The sequence below is a fragment of the Cyphomyrmex costatus genome, unplaced genomic scaffold, assembly GCF_001594065.2.
Source record: "Cyphomyrmex costatus isolate MS0001 unplaced genomic scaffold, Ccosl1.0 scaffold72, whole genome shotgun sequence".
Lineage (NCBI taxonomy): Eukaryota > Metazoa > Arthropoda > Insecta > Hymenoptera > Formicidae > Cyphomyrmex > Cyphomyrmex costatus.
The window spans coordinates 1,474,391-1,496,786 of NW_017280289.1; the positions used below are offsets into that span (position 1 = coordinate 1,474,391).

The 22,396-nt window shown below is 27.4% G+C and overlaps 2 protein-coding genes across 2 annotated transcripts; both read left to right on the forward strand.

Annotated features, from left to right (window-relative positions):
- Window positions 1-228: 228 nt before the first annotated feature.
- Window positions 229-11,766, forward strand: LOC108780562 (transmembrane protease serine 3-like). Its single transcript, XM_018548318.1, has 10 exons — window positions 229-330; window positions 2,480-2,630; window positions 3,098-3,353; window positions 4,061-4,192; window positions 4,821-4,960; window positions 8,539-8,612; window positions 9,892-10,042; window positions 10,155-10,419; window positions 10,858-11,004; window positions 11,623-11,766. The coding sequence occupies exons 1-10, from the start codon at window positions 258-260 to the stop codon at window positions 11,764-11,766; spliced, it is 1,533 nt and encodes a 510-aa protein (XP_018403820.1). The 5' UTR covers window positions 229-257.
- A 6,357-nt stretch (window positions 11,767-18,123) lies between these two features.
- On the forward strand, window positions 18,124-21,433 carry LOC108780564 (chymotrypsin-1-like). The gene is made up of 5 exons (XM_018548319.1): window positions 18,124-18,178; window positions 19,466-19,625; window positions 19,738-20,002; window positions 20,421-20,567; window positions 21,290-21,433. The coding sequence occupies exons 1-5, from the start codon at window positions 18,124-18,126 to the stop codon at window positions 21,431-21,433; spliced, it is 771 nt and encodes a 256-aa protein (XP_018403821.1).
- The last annotated feature ends 963 nt before the right edge of the window (window positions 21,434-22,396 follow it).

Here is a 22,396-nt window from a genome sequence, read left to right on the forward strand (position 1 = left end):
ACTCAATTGGCACATTTATGAAGAATGAGATAACATCTAACGAGATTAAGATGTAATTTATGTTGACATGCATATCAGATAATAATAGTATATCAGATAATACCTACATATATATACTTTATCATATGATACTGCATTGAGAAAAATTCAGAAAAACGTCACAAACACGTGATTTATATCTTTGTTACAACTGCCTAGAAACACATATAAACCTTTGAATGCAACTATTCACTTCAATCTTGAATCCCAAACAACAAATGCAACAAAGGCAATCAGAGATGCGTATATTCGCTTGTCTTGTATTTATCGCTCTGGCACACGCCACTCAAGGTATGACTATATCAGGGAATAGAAGAATTACTTTTCCGTTACTTTTTGTAATAACAATTTTTGATGCTGCAATTCTTTATGACTGTAACGATAATTAACTGAATGATGAAGTTACGCTAAAGTTAGGAGAGACATTTTGAAAAGTAAATTACGCATTACTTATTGAAAACAGTAACAATAAGTATAACGCCGTATAAATATTCTTACATTAAAAAGTAACGAGTTCCAAATTGCGAATTATTTTTTTCAGTAACGAATGACTTTTTTGATTTGTAATAGTAACTACTAACTGTTTCAATTCTCTTACATCAGATCTGTTTTTTATTCTTACTACACTTTCCGAACTGATACAGAGAGCAATAAGTTAAAATGAAATAAATATACGTTTGTTTCATTTTAACTGCACTGTATTCATAAGTTTGAAAAGTGAATATTATATTCAACTCGTTATCAATATAAACAGTAACTAATTACTTCCATTCCCCGAAAATCATTAGTTATTACAACTATTTTATGAGAGAGAGAGAGAGAGAGAGAGAGAGAGAGAGAGAGAGAGAAAATTAAACAACACGTCTAATAACATATGCTGGTTGTAGCATCAATATAGTATATGATCTTAGAGAAATTTAATATTTATAATATAACATAATACTAATACTGGTCAATTAATTACTTATTTTTAATAGGGGAGAGTGATCTAAATCGGACCTATTTGCAATTTTTTGTTCTCTATAAGACAATAATAAAGTCCGATCATAAAATCAATGATGCCGTTCGAAAGATCATATAATTTCCTTTATTTTTGCTTTAAACCATTTTGACATATTTCTTACCTGTGTCGAACTATAATAAAAAATACATTTTTACATTTTCCATTATAGTTCGACACAGGTAAGAAATACGTGTTGATTTAACTATGAGTTCCAAATCGGACCATCCCTGGTTCAAATCGGACCTCTTCTATTTTTATGAACTTTTAGATAGAATTTTAAAATATTTTAATTAATTTTTTTTAATATTGAGAGTAAAAACGAGCAATTTAAGACTCAAAGACAAAAATTTTATTCAGAAAAGAAAATTATTTACAATTTATATTATTAGAATTAAAATCAATAAAAAATTCTATCAATCTGAATCTGGTGACACATGATATTTCATTGAATTAGTGTTCCTTAGACTAGATCTGATTGATCGATCACTAGTATTACAATCAAGTGGTGAACATTCTTTCTTCGATGAATTAGCTGCGGCTTACTCGTCTTTTTAGTGTTTTTTTATAGGTCCGATTTGGACACGAGTTTTTTCGAACTATTGGAACAAATTTTACAATAAACCGCAAAAGTAATCACAAAACTCTTGATATTTTTGAATTCTACACTCTTTCATTATCTTAAATCAATTACCGTTCAAAATTTTAACATCTTTTAAATAACGATTTACAAGGATTTTCTTTTTTAAAAAATTTTCGCACATGATAGCCAAAAATATATATTTACGTCTATTTATGAACGTTATGAGAGTCAAACTGTTATCACATGTTCGGTGTCTTATAAGGACTTTACATTATAAATAGAGCGCAAATATGCTTAACCGTATTTATTTAAATTAAAAAGGTTTGGAATACGGTCCGATTTAGGATTCTCATTCTCCTCTATATATCAAAAATACTTTTAACAATACCTATAATACTCAAAATAAGGGATTAAGTAGTCAGTACAAGTATTAAATTTTTATAAAAATTAATTGACCACCTTTGGGCTATTACATAAATATAATGCCTTTTCTAAAAGACATTACATTTATAAAATGTAATCGATCAACCAATTTTATAAATATAATCGATTAACCACGCGCGTCTGCTAGAGAAGACAACCTGACATACTGATCAATATGTTGGTGCAATAGACGGTACATGTAATAGCTATTACTTTCCAATATACATATTTAAAGTTTTTGATAATAACGATTGACATCTATAATAAATTTTATTGCAAATTAAAGAAAAAATATGTATCTAGAAGAATGTGTTAGAAGATTATTAATAACTTTATACCTTTTACTAGAAAATTTCTATAATAACGTAACAGATATTATTTTATATACATGTATTAATATAATTTATTAAACATAATTTATTTTTGTTAATAAGGAGCTCCATCCCCTCAGGTCATCGATAATCAAGATATTCCTATCGGCAAATTTAAGTATCAAGTGTCATTGAGAAACAACGACAAACACATATGCAGTGGATCTATCCTTAATAATTTCAATGTGCTAACTTCAGCAAGTTGTATTGCCGAGTATGTTGAATATTTTGAATCTTTATCAATACATATTATTTACGGAATGTAATTTTAAAATTAATCTTATTTCAACATATTAAATAATGTACGAAATGTGTACATATTCATAATAAATAAATTGCTAGCAGATACAGTATATAACTAAACAAATCTACTGACAACAAACTGGCAACAGATTTGCATTAGATACATTGCAACAATATCAATCAATTCAATATAATCTAACAACACACTGTTAGCAAAAATTGAACAGAGAGAGAGAATGCTTTTCGTAAATACTTAAATGAAATACGACATTTAAATGGCAAAGTGTGTTTAGTTTTTGTGTAATCAATCTACTATTACATTCTGTTAACAGTTTCTATTATATTTTTGTTGATATCTTATTGATAAAATACATAGCAAATATTTCCAAAATTTGTTTTTAATAGATATGAATTCTTAATGTGCATTTTTATTGTTAGATTGAAGTGTTCACTAAATGAAACAAAGGTCCATGTGGGCACAAACTTTTTAAACGAATCAGGATATGTTTATGACATAGAGAGTATTAGCGTCCACCAAAATTACGACAGTTATTTACTCATTAATGACATCGCCTTGCTTCACCTCGACACTCCTATGAGATACAACGTACTGGTGCAACCGATAACTCTTTCAAAATCCGACAAAAATTTCGAAAACAAGCCATGCACGTTATCTGGATGGGGATTTGAAACAGTAATGTCAAACTCATAATATATAAAAATTTTCTAATTATATATTATATTCAGGAAAGAACTCTTTCTTAAAAAATGTTATCATGCTCTCTTTTTATTAGGTCAATCGGAAAGTTCCGTTCGTTTTGCAAAAAGTATGATTTCATTTAAAAAACAAAATGAAAAAGTATACATTAATCAAAATATTGTCCATCGTTAGCAATGACTTTTTCCTATCTTTTTTCAAATGCTTTTGGCCGTCCAGAACGCTCTTTATCCTCCACATCAAAATCACCACTTTGAAAGCGTCGAAACCATTCTCTGAATGTTTTATCGGAAGGAGCACTATCACCATAAACTTCTACAAGTATTCGATGAGTTTCTGCTGCAGTTTTCTTCCATTTGAAGCAAAAGATTAACACTCCGCGCAAATAACGCTTATTTGACTCAAATGTCGACATTTTCGATGCAGTAAAAAGCAATGTTATTGATGCAAACGTATATACTGAATTTTAATGACAGATGGTAAAACTAAAAAGTTAAGTTTGATTTAGTATAATAGATACTCGCCGCTATATGGACGGAACGTTCCGATTGACCTAATATAAATGTATTATAACAAGAAGTTAGAAATAATAAAAGTGTGAGAAGATATTTTAATAACAATTCTGCTGCTGTTGTTCGTTTGATGCTCGATGTAACAATTAATGGAATTATTATCTTTTCTAGAATGGAAATATTTCGAATAGCTTACAGGAAATTGACTTAATAGGTTATAAACAGACAGAATGCGCGAAAAAGCACTGGCAACTGACAAGTAGCCATATCTGCACTTCACCTCAAAACAAAACTATATGCCAGGTAAATGCTGTCGATTATTAATATGATAAAACAAAAGAAAATATATGTTTAATACAGCATCAAAAAATTTTAATAATATAAATGATTATAATCTTTGTTACCATTTTACATACATCATTTTGTCACTTTTTTGTATCTACTACATGAATATTAGATAAAGACATCTTACAAAAATGAAATGAATGTAAAACATTTTAAAAATTAAAACTCCAAACATTAAGGATAACGGTAAAAACCAATTGTTATATCTTGATTAATAAAAAAAAGTCACAGCATAGCAAAATAAAAAAAAACCTCGTGTTTTTTCTACTTTATTGCTCATTAACTTTTTATTATATCCATATTTATGGAAGCAGAAATAATATTATATTATAAAAATCAAATTATATGCGGCTTAAATTTTTGCTTTAACAAATTGATACATGCATTTACATCTTTCATACATTTTTGAAAAAATATTAATATTATAAAAAAATGTAATACTAAATAGTGTTCTAATTATATGCCAAATAAATTACTTACGTTGAAATGATTATATGTATAATAATATATGTATAATTTGCCGTAATAAGCAACTACTACCGTACATAATAGTATTTAAAATATTAATAATATTTTTTTATTTAAGAATGATTTTGGTGGACCTTTGGTCATCAGTGGAGCACAACTTGGAATCGCTTCCTTCGGTAACCTTTGCGAGCCTGAAAATCCAACCGTTTACACAAAAGTGACCAGTTTCCTGCCATGGATCAACGCAAATTTGAAAATTTAAGAGATATATATGATTTGGTGTTACAAAATTTAAGATAAAGGTGCTATCTCATGCAGCGAAGGAAAACTGGCTTTTTACCCCCACTTTACTATCAAAGCAGTATTCAAAAGTTATTCGCTCTTCTTCTGCTTCCTTTTCATGAAATATATCTTCGCTAACTTTAAGCTAACAAAGATACTCATTTATTTTCGCCTACTTTTGATTCATTTTAATAACAATGGATTACGGAAATAAATACATCGAGTAAAAGAATACACCCATATAGTAGCAACTACAGCAGTAATTCGTGCCAAGGCAACGCATAGCCGAAGCATTTGCTGTGTTCCTAAAAAATTGTCATGTAAAAATTGTCATGTCATGTATTTCAGCCTTCAGTTATGTGTTTCAGTTGAACAATATCGAACTTTGAGCGTAACTTCGCTGTATACAAAATTGATGGAATAGGGGTAATAAGCCAACTTTCCTTCGCTGTATGAAATTGCTCCTTTAATAGTATAATTTAAACAAATTATTTCTGCGAAATGTATGCTCTTTTATTCAGTTAAATAAATTATCAATGTAAATAAGAAAATATAATATATTATATATATAATAACAATCAGTTGCTTTTACTTTTTTCTGTATAAAAACTAATGTTTTTGTTTTAAGTAAGACATTCTAAGTTATTGCAGTTATTTTTATACACAATGAATAATTCTACTTTATTTATATTAAGTATACGAAATTGATACAAATCTGCTTGACATCGTTATAAATAAGTTCAACGAATTTAACAAAGAAAAATTCTTTGAAAGATAAATAAATAAAAATAAAAAGGAATTTGGTAAAGAAGAAAATAAAGATAGATGATTTAAAAAAATCAAATTATTTAATAGCGCTCTCGATACTTAACAATTAATTTAATATATTAATATAAAGGCTATATGAAGAACATCAATAAAAACGCGGTACAGTAGGACCTCTTTATATAGTCCACCTTTTTATAGTCACGGCCTCCCAGTAATCCACAGTCGACCTCCGTATAAGTACACGTTTTTAACCCCATGTGATGCGTATCCATGACAACTGCTTGCACAATAAACAGTATACATTCGTCTACTTAGGCTGCGTTCCATTAAACGCTCACAACGCTCGTGGAATCGTTTCATTCTTGTTGTTTATCAAATGTCAAACAAAGAAAAACGATGCTCGAGAGCGTTCCGAGTGTAAGTGGAATGCAGCCTTAGACGTACTCAGGTTCGCATCTAATGATCAATTGTGTGAGATTAGCTTATATTAATTATTTTGCATAATTGTTAGTTACTGTTTTTATGTGTAAATATATAGTCAAAAGAGAATGTGTATAACAATAAGCAACAAGCAATAGATAAATTGAGGAGATTGCTTCCGAATTAAAAATTAAAGATGCGGCAAAAAAATATGATATCTTGTCAAGTTGTGTGTCACAAAAATAAACAAAAGAATCATATATTTTCTTTAGCAAATTCGTGCATCATGCATAATTAAAAAGGTATGCAAGATGAGACTCTCAACGAATCTGGATGCAGTCCTTCATACATGGTTTTGTCAACAAATATCATGAGGACAACCAATTAGCGGACCACTGTGTTTTGTGAAATAGTTCGGGAAATTAATAAAATATTAGATGGAGCTGCATCCTTCACGGTAATTATTTTTTACAATAAATATGTTAATAATAAATTAAATTAAATTAATATCCGCTCAAATAAATTTCCAAATTAAACTTAATATACCTCTCAGGTCAAGAACAAATTGAGCTTATACTAGTTGTTAGAAATATATATAAATTTATTATAATAATAATACCGGTATATACGGACAGTTTCGATTTCACAGAGTCCTCAACTGCCGCAACCGAATTCTTAAAATTAATTTAGTATATTGCGAAGAATATCACAAGTTGGCGTTTCGTCCCGGCTTCCACTACTGGACTCATCAGTAAGATAATGTAGTGGGTATTAAAATAAAAATCACGTAGAAAGAAATATATTTTAATGGTATTTGTCGGAAGGTGTACTCTCACCATATTTTCTATATCGCGACGTTCCTGAGGAGATGTTAAAAAGTTATAATTTCGAACGAGGACGAACATACATACATATACATACATACCGGCAGACAGAAAAGGAGACGTTTCTTAATTTTTCATTAAAATCATCACATTTTGACCGCATTTATCTCCAGAACGGGGTTTAACCGATTATATATTTTTTTTGGCTCAAATTACTCGTGGCGATGCCGCCTTTCAGGACATATATAACGTTCGAATTCAAAATTTTTTAAATTTTAGTAGTTATGCACCCCCAAAAAATGGACTTTGGTGGTTCGGGATAAGACTTGTGTCTATTATTATATATATAATCTTTTAAACTACCTTTTAAATTAACTAGTAGTTTTTTGAACATGGCCGGAGATGCTACCGCGTCTTCTGATTTTATGATAAAAATGTTTAAACAGTTGGACTTTAGCCACCTATACATTTTTGATTCTTTAAAATTTATTTCTGAGCACGTAACACACAATCTATTTGATAATATCGTAGGCACGAATATTAGATATAGTGATCGATAAAAATAAATCCACTAGAGATTACATATTTCATCAGAAATGAAAGGAAATAATTTCTTAGTCTTCTGTTTATTCTATGAAAAATTTTATCATAATGAAAACTGCGAATTTAGTTAAAATTTTTATTCACTTTTAATAAGTTACGTAAAGTAAACAATTATTAAAAATATTTAAATACTATAAAATCTTGCAGGACCGTACATGTGAGAAATACAATCAATGAGAAATTGCCTTTAACGGTCAAGCTTGGATCTTAGATGTTATTATAATTTCGTGTGAATTTACATATTACGTATGTAGTCTTTTAAACCATGCGCCGAACAATTTCTCGCTTGAAATACTACTTTACGAAACTACCGCAATAATATCACGAGTTAAATCATCTACCAATTTAACAATTTTGATACTCATAGCATATTGGATCTTAATAATGTTAAATAATATCAAAATAACCTAGGAACACGCTGCACTGTCCAAGTGTTGCACTGATAGTGCAGCCAAGAGAAAACGCTGTAGGAATCAATTAGTGTTTATATTTCACGACTTATTTGCTGCTTAAGTGATTTTTTGATAATTTCGCCAATTTATGAAATTGCAGCTATATAAAAGAGATATATGAGACATCCTATTATCTTAATATATTATTAAATACGCTTTGTAATTCTGAAATTAAATGTTTTGCGTCGTAATCTTTAATAATTGCCACAATTAATTGCTTTATATATTCTAGATTATAATTTCCAAATAAATTTTATTCTAAAAGATAGAGATCTTCATAGATATAATTCGATCTCACGACTGATCGTTCAGATAAGATAAATAATTATCAATATTTTGAAAGTTCTCTCAATGATTAAATCGGATTAGATATTGTAGATTAATTCGTTTTTAAGCGTCACACATATATACGTTTCAAAGTATGTTTCTATGGTGAGGTACTTAAAATAGTCTATATAAACATATAAAAAAGCCTCATTATTATTAGTACGATACGTAATTTCAACATGTACACTTTCTTTGTTTTGATAGTGGCCTTACAATTAGCGATAGCCATTCATGGTAAGCAAAAATTATTTCGATTATTTCGTAATAGGTATTCAAATCGGTTTTCATTAATTTTTACGAATTTTTTATAAATTTTATAAATAATATTTTATAAATCATTTTCATAAACTAAAATGGCAAAATTATACAATGTAAAAATCTTTGATATTTTTTATGTTTATATATAATATTATATAAAATAAAATCACTAAATTGAGACATTTTAATTCATAAAAAAATCTATTATTGTTTTTAATAAATACCATTTAAATAAAATTATTAACTATATTAATTATTACGAATACGAAGCTTATAACAGTATAGCTTGGATTTTTAAATGCTTATATATAATTTCGCGCAAAATTATTATTACTACATATATTAGTATATAAATTCGCGAAATTATACATAAGCATAAGATCCAAGCTAGACTGTTATAAGCTTCGTATTCGCATTAGTTATGTTCGAACATTGACGATTTTTAGATTTGAATATTGTATATTAATTATATTTTAATTTAGAATATGTTAAAAATAGATTTGGATTTTGACATAATACTTGCTAAATAATATTTCTAATATTTTGTGATATTTTAATAATGATTCAATAAAAGAATGAATTACACGTTTTTTTCCCAAACATTAATATTAACCTTCCGCCCGGCGGACGTAGAGTCTCACGAGACCCGCGAGTCTCAGAGTTGTTTACTTTTTTCAACTCTACGACATGTAAGTTAAGTACGCTTCCCTCTCTCCTATTTTATATTTGTCACTCGATGTTTCGGAGCAGTTCAGTGAAATTCAGTGTAAAATTGTTATTATGAGACATACGTTCCTACATTTTGCAATAATTTTCTATATTCTAGTTTGAAATAGCAATGAATGCAGTCATTGTTCATAATTTGTATGTAATAATCATACAATACAAAAGAAAATTATATGTAGTCTGTGAAACAAATGAATAAATATAATATGTTTCTATGGCAAATATGTGTTTTAATGTCCCTTCCTATACATATTTGAAATAGTTTATTACATACTATACTAAAAAAAAACTGCTTTTCGAACGTTTTGAAACAATTTTACTCTTGGGTCACTTTGACTCTACGTCTGCCGTACGTGCGAGTATCACGACGTCCACTGTCCGAGGGTTAAAAAATGTAACATTGTATTGTATATAAATTGTATACTTATTAATAGTAATCATTTATGGATAGAGTAGGCTATTATAATGTTTGCAATTATTTATATTATTAATATATTCTGTTTCATTTCATGCCTTACAGGCTTTCCAGGAGTTCCAAGCAATCACATTGTTGGTGGAAAGGACGCACCGGTTGGCAAGTTCCCATACCAAATATCTCTGAGAATATTTGAACGTCATTCCTGCGGTGGATCCATCATAAATCGGCATACCATTCTCACCGCCGCTCATTGCATAAGAGGGTATGTACTTTTTTGTATGTGCACACATGAATAGGGTTATAACTCTATTTGTCATATTAAGAGCAATGCTTAAAACCATCTGGGAAGTAATCGACTATAATATTTTTAACAGCTACGGCTCGGACCCCAAAGCTTTGGAATCGCTAACTGTCCACGCTGGCACAAATCTACTAAACGAAAATGGTACCGTCTACAAAGTTAAACAAGCCATCAGTCACGAGGATTTTGATAGCTTTAAATTAGTTAATGATATTGGTTTACTTATTTTATCTACTTCAATTGAATATACTAAATATATACAGCCCATATCACTTGCAATTACCGATATTGCTCCCAGCGGCTCTTCCTGCATCTTATCCGGATGGGGACAAACTATGGTATCAAATAAAAATTATTTTATGGAACAAATATAGTCTCACCTTTATCAAATATTTATCAAATTTTATTTAAGAAATTTAGAAAAATATAAGAATTTATGTTTTTGAAGAGATAGTCTTAAGAAGAAAGTCTTTAAAATATTTTCAGAACGTTAATTGAATACTTATGTATGAAAATAATAAGAAATAATGACATTATTTTTTATTATGATTAAGTTCATAATACACAGTTCATAATAAGTAGAAAACATTGTGAAAATAATTTATATATAAAATTTGAAACTTTATAATAATAATTTAAAATATTTATCTTGCAACTTTCATATTCTTCATTTTTCTAAAATTAATATAAAATTTCGAATGCACAAACTAATATTGCATATATATACATGTAATATTGATGCATAAATTTATAAAAAATTTTTTATTTATTTTTAGATGGACGGTTCGGTTCCTAACAAATTACAAGAGATTGAATTAATTATTTTCGATTACTATAAATGCAAACAAACTTACTGGGGGCCACAAAAAATACAACCTAGTCACATTTGTACATTCACCACATTAGGAGAAGGCGCGTGTAAGGTAAATATTACTTTTAATATTTTATTATTCAAAATATTGTTGCATAAAAGAATATAATAAATGTGAATTGTATATATCTCATTATTTATTTTCTTAAAGCATATGTAGACAGTAATTTTAGATTCTAAAAAATAACGGAATTATAATATCATCTAAGATCCAGCTCGACACTTAAAAGCAATTTCTCATTGGTTGTGTTTTTCACATGTACGGTCCTATAAGATTTAATATTTAGATATAAATTTTTTTTTATAAGTTTCAAAATTATCTATTTTAAATTTATGTATATATATTATCAAATATAATTTAGGAAAATGAACATCTGAAACATATAAGACTAGAATAATTGATAATATTAGAATTTTAACATATAATGATAATTAAATTTAAGATAAAAAATAAACTTATATACTATAAAATAATATAAAGTGATGTGGCTTAATAAGAATAAAATTCAAAATAATTTAGAAGAGCTACGAACCAAAACAAAATCATTTAATTACAAGTAAATATATATTTTACTTGTAATTAAATGACTTAATTCTTCTAAATTAATTTTGAATTTTATAATACCTTGATTAGAACAAATAATTAACGTTATCTCTGTTAAATTTTCAGGGAGATTCCGGTGGTCCTCTTGTTTTTAATGGTGTTCAAATCGGTATCGTTTCTTTTGGTGTACCATGTGCTCTTGGAAGACCCGATGTATTTACTAGAGTGTCCTCTTTCAAGGAATGGATCCAAAAATATATTGTCGAATAATCTTATTATAAACAAGATAAATTACTGATTCCTATTATTCAAATTAGTTATTTTTAACATCGTTTTGTGTTAAATAATAACACTTTCTTCATTCTATCTCAACATTCTAAAACTTTAGTTTAATAAAATTTATGGCCTAATATGAATTATAATATATCAGTTGTAAATAATAAACTTATACAAATATATATTTGTCATATTTCTTACTGACAAATAAATTTTGTAAGATCTAATAAAATTATTAAGAGATTAAAATTAAAAATGATTTCACATGTTATATTCATCTTATTTAATAAAACTGCACAACTTATAATTTATTTTTATTTATTATATTTATTTTAAACAAAATGATGTCAAGAGCGATTAAAGAGTCAAAAAGAATTTTCGTTAAACAATAAAATATATAATTAGTCATTTTCAATAAAATTAAAAAATTACTTAATACTAAATCGCCTATATAAAGTTTTATAATAAAGTTTGACTTTCTAATATCGATAATTATTAATCTTGCTCAATCTGCATCGTTTCTTCAACGTTACTAATTGTTCTTACACAATGTCCATAATGTTGCAAGGAATTCTTTCCAATTATTTGGTTTTTATTGTATTATATTTAATTGATGCATATGTTACCGGAACCATGCCTACACATCTAAATAACATTATTGCTGATTTAATTTGTTTGATTTTCTTGGTGAGATTTTCTTTTAGAAATTTTGACATAATTTGATTAATATTTATAAAGAAAGTTTTGTACCGTCGTTTTCAGAAATATTGTAATACATACGACTTTTCAATCGTGTGTAACTTTAATATCCGTTTTTTTCGATGAAGACTCACAAGATCATTATATGGAAACTGCATGATGTTTTAACGATAAATTTTGTTCGCCGAATTTTAATGTCTGAAGAGGGCTCAATCCGAGAGCCGAAACTCTGTAACGTTTATATTTTAATTTTATTTTAATTTTATTATTATATAGTTATATAGGCGATGTAGTATTAAGTAACGTTTTAATTTTATATTGTAAATGACTAATTATATATTTTATTGTTTAACGAAAATTCTTTTTGACTCTTTAATCGCCCTTGACATCATTTTGTTTATTTTTATATAACGAGTCCTGATTTATTTTTTATTAACTTGTTATATTTATTTTATTATCTTTCTTTATTTATTTCATACAGAGATATATTTATAAAAAATTTTGAAAGTAAAAATGTTTTTATTTTTTTCAAATATATCCAAGATAGTCTATTTTAATCAATCCACTGAAACACTTGACAAAAAAATCTTTATGATTAAGACAAAAATATTTCAGACGTTTTAGAAGTTTCTAGGGAGAAAAGAAGACGGTGACTTTGATTGACCTAGACTGGTTGACATTATTGAATACGCAATCTATTGATATCAATGATTCGAATATCAGATATAATAATTGATATAAAGATAAAATAACTATAAAGTTATGTACAACCAGATAATCGAATGGAAATTCTAATCTTCTAAAAAAAGTTTATGTTGTAAAATTTAATTAAAACTATTATCTTTATCAATCAATAAGTGCATAATGTAAAATATAAATAACATTTTATACTGCAATACTATATTGAGAAAAATTCAGGATAGCGTCACAAACAGGTGATTTATATCTTTGTTACAACTGCCTAGAAACACATATAAACCTTTGAATGCAACTATTCACTTCAATCTTGAATCCCAAACAACAAATGCAACAAAGGCAATCAGAGATGCGTATATTCGCTTGTCTTGTATTTATCGCTCTGGCACACGCCACTCAAGGTATGACTATATCAGGGAATAGAAGAATTACTTTTTCGTTACTTTTTGTAATAACAATTTTTGATGCTGCAATTCTTTATGACTGTAACGATGATTAACTGAATGATGAAGTTACGCTAAAGTTAGGAGAGACATTTTGAAAAGTAAATTGCGCATTACTTATTGAAAACAGTAACAATAAATATAACGCCGTATAAATATTCTTACATTAAAAAGTAACGAGTTACAAATTGCGAATTATTTTTTTCAGTAACGAATGACTTTTTTGACTTGTAATAGTAACTACTAACTGTTTCAATTCTCTTACATCAGATCTGTTTTTTTATTCTTTACTACACTTTCCGAACTGATACACGGAGCAATAAGTTAAAATGAAATAAATATACGTTTGTTTCATTTTAACTGCACTGTATCCATCAGTTTGAAGAGTGAATATTATGTTTATCAATATAAACAGTAACTAATTACTTCCATTCCCTGAAAATCATAAGTTATTACAGCTATTTTAAGAGAGAGAGAGAGAGAGAGAGAGAGAGAGAAGAAAAAATTTCTAATAATAAATCTGTAACTTTTCTAAACAACTCATTATTTTTAAAATAAACACAATGTTAAATTGCTAAAGTTAAAAATGTATATAAGATATGTTCCAAAAAGAGATAATCGATACAGTAGTCATTCTATCTTTATTTGATATTCAGTTAAAGACAAACGAACCTGTACGAGGGCCAGTCAATAAGTTCTTAAAAAAATCAGTCAGAGAGCACTCGCAGTGTCATGTCACATTACTTTTTGACAAGTAGCATCTTTCAGCTGATTACCGTCAAACTTTGAGCGGAACTGTTCTTGAACTGAGTTTGAAAAGTTGGAGAATCATTAGATCAAGTGTATTGAGCTGAAAGGAGACTACGTTGAGAAATAAAAAAGAATCGATCAAAAAAATGTGTTTTACTATGTTTTTCTAGAAATTTATTAACTTGCCCTCGTACCTTTTACTAGAAAATTTCTATAATAACGTAACAGATATTATTTTATATACATGTATTAATATAATTCATTTAATATAATTTATTTTTGTTAATAAGGAGCTCCATCTACTCAGGTCATCGATAATCAAGATGTTCCTATCGGCAAATTTAAGTATCAGGTGTCATTGAGAAACAATGGCAAACACATATGCAGTGGATCTATTCTTAATAATTTTAATGTGCTAACTTCAGCAAGTTGTATTGTCGGGTATGTTGAATATTTGGAATCTTTATCAATACATATCATTTACGGAATGTAATTTTAAAATTAATTTTATTTCAACATATTAAATAATGTACGAAATGTGTACATATTCATAATAAATAAATTGCTAGTAGATATAGTATATATATACATATCTAAACAAATCTACTGACAATAAACTGGCAACAGATTTGCATTAGATACATTGCAACAAATTCAGTATTATTTAAATACTCATTCAACTTACGTTTTGATGGCAGAACTTAGGGATATAATCTAACAACAAACTGCAAAAATTGAACAGAGAGAGAGAATGCTTTTCGTAAATACTTAAATGAAATACGACATTTAAATGGCAAAGTGTGTTTAGTTTTTGTGTAATCAATCTACTATTACATTCTGTTAACAGTTTCTATTATATTTTTGTTGATATCTTATTGATAAAATACAAAGCAAATATTTCCAAAATTTGTTTTTAATATAGATATGAATTCTTAATGTACATTTTTATTGTTAGATTGAAGTGTTCACTAAATGAAACAAAGGTCCATGTGGGCACAAACTTTTTAAACGAATCAGGATATGTTTATGACATAGAGAGTATTAGCGTCCACCAAAATTACGACAGTTATTTACTCATTAATGACATCGCCTTGCTTCACCTCGACACTCCTATGAGATACAACGTACTGGTGCAACCGATAACTCTTTCAAAATCCGACATAAATATTCGAAACAAGCCATGCACGTTATCTGGATGGGGATTTGAAACAGTAATGTCGTACTTATGATATAAAAATTTTCTAATTATACATATTCAGGAAAGAACACTTTCTTAAAAAATGTTATCATTCTGTTTTTATTAGGTCAATTTGAAAGTTCTGTTCGTTTTGCAAAAAGTATGATTTCATTTAAGAAACAAAATGAATAAGTACATCAATCAAAATATTGTCCATCGTTAGCAATGACTTTTTCCTATCATTCTTCAAATGCTTTTGTCCGTCCAGAATGCTCTTTCTCTTCCACATCAAAATCACCACTTTGAAAGCATTGAAATCATTCTCTGAATGTTTTATCGGAAGGAGCACTATCATAATATCTATTACTATCCCCATAAACTTCTACAAGCATTCGATGAGTTTCTGCTGCAGTTTTCTTCCATTTGAAGCAAAAGATTAACACTTCGCGCAGATATAACGCTTATTTGACTCAAATGTCGACATTTTCGATGCAGTAATAAACAATGTTATTGATGCAAACGTATACTTTTATAAACTGAATTTTATTGACACATGGTAAAACTAAAAAATTAAGCTTGATTTAGACATTAGAGTTAACGACAGTTCTAGCTATAGATACTCGCCGCTACATGGATAGAACTTTCCGATTGACCTAATAGAAATGTATTATAGCAAGAAGTTAGAAATAATAAAAGTGTGAGAAGATATTTTAATAACAATTCTGCTGCTGTTGTTCGTTTGATGCTCGTTGTAACAATTAATGGAATTATTATCTTTTCTAGAGTGGAAATATTTCAAATAGCTTACAGGAAATTGACTTAGTAGGTTATGAGCAGACAGAATGCGCGATAAGGCACTGGCAAGTGACAAGTAGCCATATCTGCACTTTAGCTCGAAACTTTAATGTATGCCAGGTAAATGCTGTCGATTATTAATATGATAAAACAAAAGAAAATATATATTAGATACAGCATCAAAAGATTTTAATAATGTAAATGATTATAATACTTGTTACCATTCTACATATATCAATTGGTCACTGTTTTGTATCTACTACATGAATATTGGATAAAGACATCTTACAAAAATGAAATAAAACTTTTTAAAAATTAAAACTCCGAACATTAAGGATAACGGTAAAAAACAATTGTTTTATCTTAATTAATAAAAAAAAGTTACATAGCAAGGTAACAAAAAATCTCATGTTTCTTCTATTTTATAGCACAATAACTTTTTATTATATCCATATTTATGGGAGCAAAAGTAATATTATAAAAATCTAATCATATGCGGATTAAATTTTTGCTTTAACAAATTGATACATGCATTTACATCTTTGATACATTTTTGGAAAAATATTAATGTTATAAAAGATTGTAATACTAAATAGTGTTCTAATTATATGCCAAATAAATTATTTACGTTGAAATGATTATATGTATGCACAATAATATAATTTGCCGTAATAAGCAACTACTACCGTATATAATAGTATTTTAATATTAATCATATTTGTTTATTTAAGAGTGATTTTGGTGGACCTTTGGTCATCAGTGGAGTTCAACTTGGAATCGCTTCCTTCGGTAACCTTTGCAAGCCTGAATATTCAAACGTTTACACAAAAGTGACCAGTTTCCTGCCTTGGATCAACGCAAATTTGAAAATTTAAGAGATATATACCATTTGGTGTTACAAAATTTAAGATAACAATAAAGGTGCAATTTCATGCAGCGAAGGAAAGCTGGCTTTTTACCCCCACTTTACTACAATTAAAGCAGTGTTCAAAAGTTATTCGCTCTTCTTCTGCTTCCTTTTCATGAAATATATCTTCGCCAACTTTAAGCTAACAAAGACACTCATTCATCTCTCCAGGAGAAGGGAAAAGGAAAAAAGATGAACTGGTGCAAAAGTTCAGCAATAAAGAACAGACCTTATATCACGCAATAATATCACGAGTTATATTATCTACTAATTTAACAATTTTGATACTCATAGCATCTTGGATCTTAATAACATTGAATAACACTAGGATAACCAAGGAAACACGCTGCACTGCCCGAGTGTTGCACTGATAGTGCAGCCAAGAGAAAACGCTGTAGGAATCAATTAGTGTTTATATTTCACGACTTATTTGCTGCTTAAGTGATTTTTTGATAATTTCGCCAATTTATGAAATTGCAGCTATATAAAAGAGATATATGAGACATCCTATTATCTTAATGTATTATTAAATACGCTTTGTAATTCTGAAATTAAATGTTTTGCGTCGTAATCTTTAATAATTGCCACAATTAATTGCTTTATATATTCTAGATAATAATTTTCAAATAAATTTTATTCTAAAAGATAGAGATCTTCATAGATATAATTCGATCTCACGTCTGATCGTTCAGATAAGATAAATAATTATCAATATTTTGAAAGTTCAATGATTAAATCGGATTAAATATTGTAGATTAATTCGTTTTTAAGTGTCACACATATATATGTTTCAAAGTATGTTTCTATGGTGAGGTACTTAAAATAGTCTATATATAAACATACAAAGAAGCCTCATTATTATTAGTACGATACGTAATTTCAACATGTACACTTTCTTTGTTTTGATAGTGGCCTTACAATTAGCGGCAGCCATTCATGGTAAGCAAAAATTATTTCGATTATTTCGTAATAAGTATTCAAATCGGTTTTCATTAATTTTTATGAATTTTTTATAAATTTTATAAATAATATTTTATAAATTTATATTTTATAAATCATTTTCGTAAACTAAAATGGCAAAATTATACAATGTAAAAATCTTTGATATTTTTTATGTTTATATATAATATTATATAAAATAAAATCACTAAATTGAGACATTTTAATTCATAAAAAAATCTATTATTGTTTTTAATAAATACCATTTAAATAAAATTATTAACTATATTAATTATTACGAATACGAAGCTTATAACAGTATAGCTTGGATTTTTAAATGCTTATATATAATTTCGCGCAAAATTATTATTACTACATATATTAGTATATAAATTCGCGAAATTATACATAAGCATAAGATCCAAGCTAGACTGTTATAAGCTTCGTATTCGCATTAGTTATGTTCGAACATTGACGATTTTTAGATTTGAATATTGTATATTAATTATATTTTAATTTAGAATATGTTAAAAAAATATATTTGGATTTTGACATAATACTTGCTAAATAATATTTCTAATATTTGATATTTTAATAATGATTTAATAAAAGAATGAATTACACGTTTTTTTTTTCCAAACGTTAATATAATATTAACCTTCCGCCCGGCGGACGCAGAGTCTCACGACATGTGAGTTTCAGGTACGCTTCCCTCTCTCCTATTTTATATTTGTCACTGTTTCAGAGCTTTTCAGTGAAATTCAGTGTAAAATTGTTATTATGAGAGATACGTTCCTGCATTTTGCAATAATTTTCTATATTCTAGTTTGAAATAGCAACGAATGCAGTCATTGTTCCTAATTTGTATGTAATAATCATGCTACAATACAAAAGAAAATTATATGTAGTCTGTGATGAAAATGAATAAATATATGTTTCCATGATAAATATATGTGTTTTTATGTTCTTTCCTATACATATTTGAAATAGTTTATTACATATTATAATAAAACAATATCTGCTTTTCGAACGTTTTGAAACAATTTCACTTTTGGGTCACTTTTGACTGTACGTCCGCCGTACGTGCGAGTATCACGACGTCCATTGTCCGAGAGTTAAAAAATGTAATATTGTATTGTAAATTGTATACTTATTAATAGTAATCATTTACTGATAGAATGGGCTATTATAATATTTGCAATTATTTATATTATTAAAAGTTAAAAAATGTTTTGTCATAAATTTATTCTGTGTGTTTTACATTCTGTTTCATTGCATACCTTATAGGCTTTCCAGGAGTTCCAAGCAATCACATTGTTGGTGGAAATGACGCACCGGTTGGCAAATTTCCATACCAAATATCTCTGAGAATATTTGAACATCATACCTGCGGTGGATCCATCATAAATCGGCATACCATTCTCACCGCCGCTCATTGCGTAAGAGGGTATGTACTTTTTTATATGTGCATACATGAATAGGGTTATAACTCTATTTGTCGTATTAAGAGCAATGCTTAAAACCATCTGAGAAGTAATCGACTATAATATTTTTAACAGCTATGGCTCGGACCCCAAAGCTTTGAAATCGCTAACTGTCCACGCTGGCACAAATCTACTAAACGAAAATGGTACCGTCTACAAAGTTAAACAAGTCATCAGGCACGAGAACTTTGATAGCTTTAAATTAGTTAATGACATTGCTTTACTTATTTTATCTACTTCAATTGAATATACTAAATATATACAGCCTATATCACTTGCAATTACCGATATTGCTCCCAGCGGCTCTTCCTGCATCTTATCCGGATGGGGAAAAACTAAGGTATCAAATAAAAATTATTTTTTGCAACAAATATAGTACAGTCTCAGCTTTATCAAATATTTATCAATTTTTATTTAAGAAATTTAGCAAAATATAAGAATTTATGTTTTTGAAGAGATAGTCTTAAGAAGAATATTTTCGGAACGTCAATTGAAGACTTATGTATGAAAATAATACGAAATAATTACATTACTTTTTATTATGCTTAAGCACAGTTCATAATAAGTATAAAATGTTATGAAAATAATTTGTATATAAAATTTGAAACTTTATAATAATAATTCAAGATACTTATCTTACAACTTTCATATTCTTCATTTTTCTAAAATTAATATAAAATTTCGAATGCACAAACTAATATTGCATATATAAAAATATTGATGCATAAATTTATAAAAATTTTTTTATTTATTTTTAGTTTGGCGGTGTGACTCCTAACAAATTACAAGAGATTGAATTAAATGTTTACGATCAAGATAAATGCATACAAGCTCACTGGGGGTATCATATGATAGAACCTAGTCATATTTGTACATTCACCACATTAGGCGAAGGCGCATGTCACGTAAATATTACTTTTAATATTTTATTATCCAAAATATTGTTGCATAAAAGAATATAATAAATGTGAATAGTATGTATCTCATTATATTTATCTTCTTAAAGTATATGTATACAGCAATTTTATATTCTAAGAAATACGTATAAAATATCAAGTAAAGTACAACATTAATTTACAACCTTATTTATACGATACATAAATTTATAAAATACACACGTAATATATAAATTTACACGGAATTATAATAGCGTCTAAGATCCAGCTCGACCGTTAAAAGCAATTTCTTATTGGTTGTGTTTCTCACATGTACGGTCCTATAAGATTTAATATTTAAATATTATAAATTTATAAGTTTCAAAATTATCTATTTTAAATTTATGTATTATTTTAAATATAATTCAAAATTATCTATTTTAAATTTATGTATTATTTTAAATATAATTTAAGAAAATGAACATCTGAAGCATATAATACTAGAATAAGTGATAATATTAGAATTTTAACATATAACGATAATTAAATGTAAGATACTATTAAATAATAAAATAATATAAAATTCAAAATAATTTAAAAGGGCTACGAACCAAAACAAAATCATTTAATTACAATTAAATATATATTTTACTTATAATTAAATGACTTAATCCTTCTAAACTGATTTTGAATTTTATAAAATAATACCTTGAGATTAGAACAAATAATTAATGTTATCTCTAAATTTTCAGGGAGATTCCGGTGGTCCTCTTGTTTTTAATGGTGTTCAAATCGGTATCGTTTCTTTTGGTGTACCATGTGCTCTTGGAAGACCCGATGTATTTACTAGAGTGTCCTCTTTCAAGGAATGGATCCAAAAATATATTGTCGAATAATCTTATTATAAACAAGATAAATTACTGATTCCTATTATTCAAATTTGTTATTTTTAACATCGTTTTGTGTTAAATAATAACACTTTCTTCATTCTAGCTGGTCTATCTCAATATTCTAATATTTTAGTTTAATAAAATTTGTGGCCTAAAATATGAATTATAATATAATATATCAGTTGTAAATAATAAACTTATACAAATGTATATTTGTCATACTTCTTACTAACAAATAAATTTTGTAAGATCTAATAAAATTATTAAGCGATTAAAATTAGAAATTATTTCACGTGTTACATAAATCTTAATTAATAAAAATGTATAACTTATAATTTATTTTTATTTATTGTATTTATTTATTATTTTATTTATTATATTTATTTTATCTTTATTTATTATCTTTTTTTATTTATTTCATACAGAGATAATGTTTATAAAAAATTTTGAACGTAAAAATGTTTTTATTTTTTTCAAATATATCCAAGATAGTCTATTTTAATCATTCCACTGAAACACTTGAAAATCTTTATGATTAAGACAAAAATATTTCAGACGTTTCAGAAGTTTCTAGGGAGAAAAGAAGACGTTGACTTTGATTGACCTAGACTAGATGACGATATTGAACACGCAATCTATTGATATCAATGATTCGAATATTAGATATAATAATCGATATAAAGATAAAATAACTATAAAGTTATGTACAATCAGATAATCGAATGGAAATTCCAATTCTTCTAAGAAAAGTTTACGTTATAAAATTTAATTAAAACTATTATCTTTATCAATCAATAAGTGCATAATGTAAAATATAAATAACATTTTATACTGCAATACTATATTGAGAAAAAATCAGGATAACGTCATTAACACTTGATTTATATCTTCGTTTCAAGAATTTAACTACTTCAGAAACATATATAAACCTGTAAATACATCTATTCATTTAATCCCGCGTAACAAATC

What these genes read in the sequence shown, in the direction of transcription:
- LOC108780562 (XM_018548318.1), top strand. Translation starts at nt 258, where the DNA reads ATGCAACAAAGGCAATCAGAGATGCGTATATTCGCTTGTCTTGTATTT. An exon ending in ATCAACGCAAATTTGAAAAT is followed by an intron (nt 4,961 to 8,538) that starts TTAAGAGATATA and finishes CATTATTATTAG; the next exon opens with TACGATACGTAATTTCAACA. An exon ending in ATTAGCGATAGCCATTCATG is followed by an intron (nt 8,613 to 9,891) that starts GTAAGCAAAAAT and finishes CAGGCTTTCCAG; the next exon opens with GAGTTCCAAGCAATCACATT.
- LOC108780564 (XM_018548319.1), top strand. Translation starts at nt 18,124, where the DNA reads ATGTACACTTTCTTTGTTTTGATAGTGGCCTTACAATTAGCGGCAGCC. An exon ending in ATTAGCGGCAGCCATTCATG is followed by an intron (nt 18,179 to 19,465) that starts GTAAGCAAAAAT and finishes CATACCTTATAG; the next exon opens with GCTTTCCAGGAGTTCCAAGC. An exon ending in TAGGCGAAGGCGCATGTCAC is followed by an intron (nt 20,568 to 21,289) that starts GTAAATATTACT and finishes CTAAATTTTCAG; the next exon opens with GGAGATTCCGGTGGTCCTCT.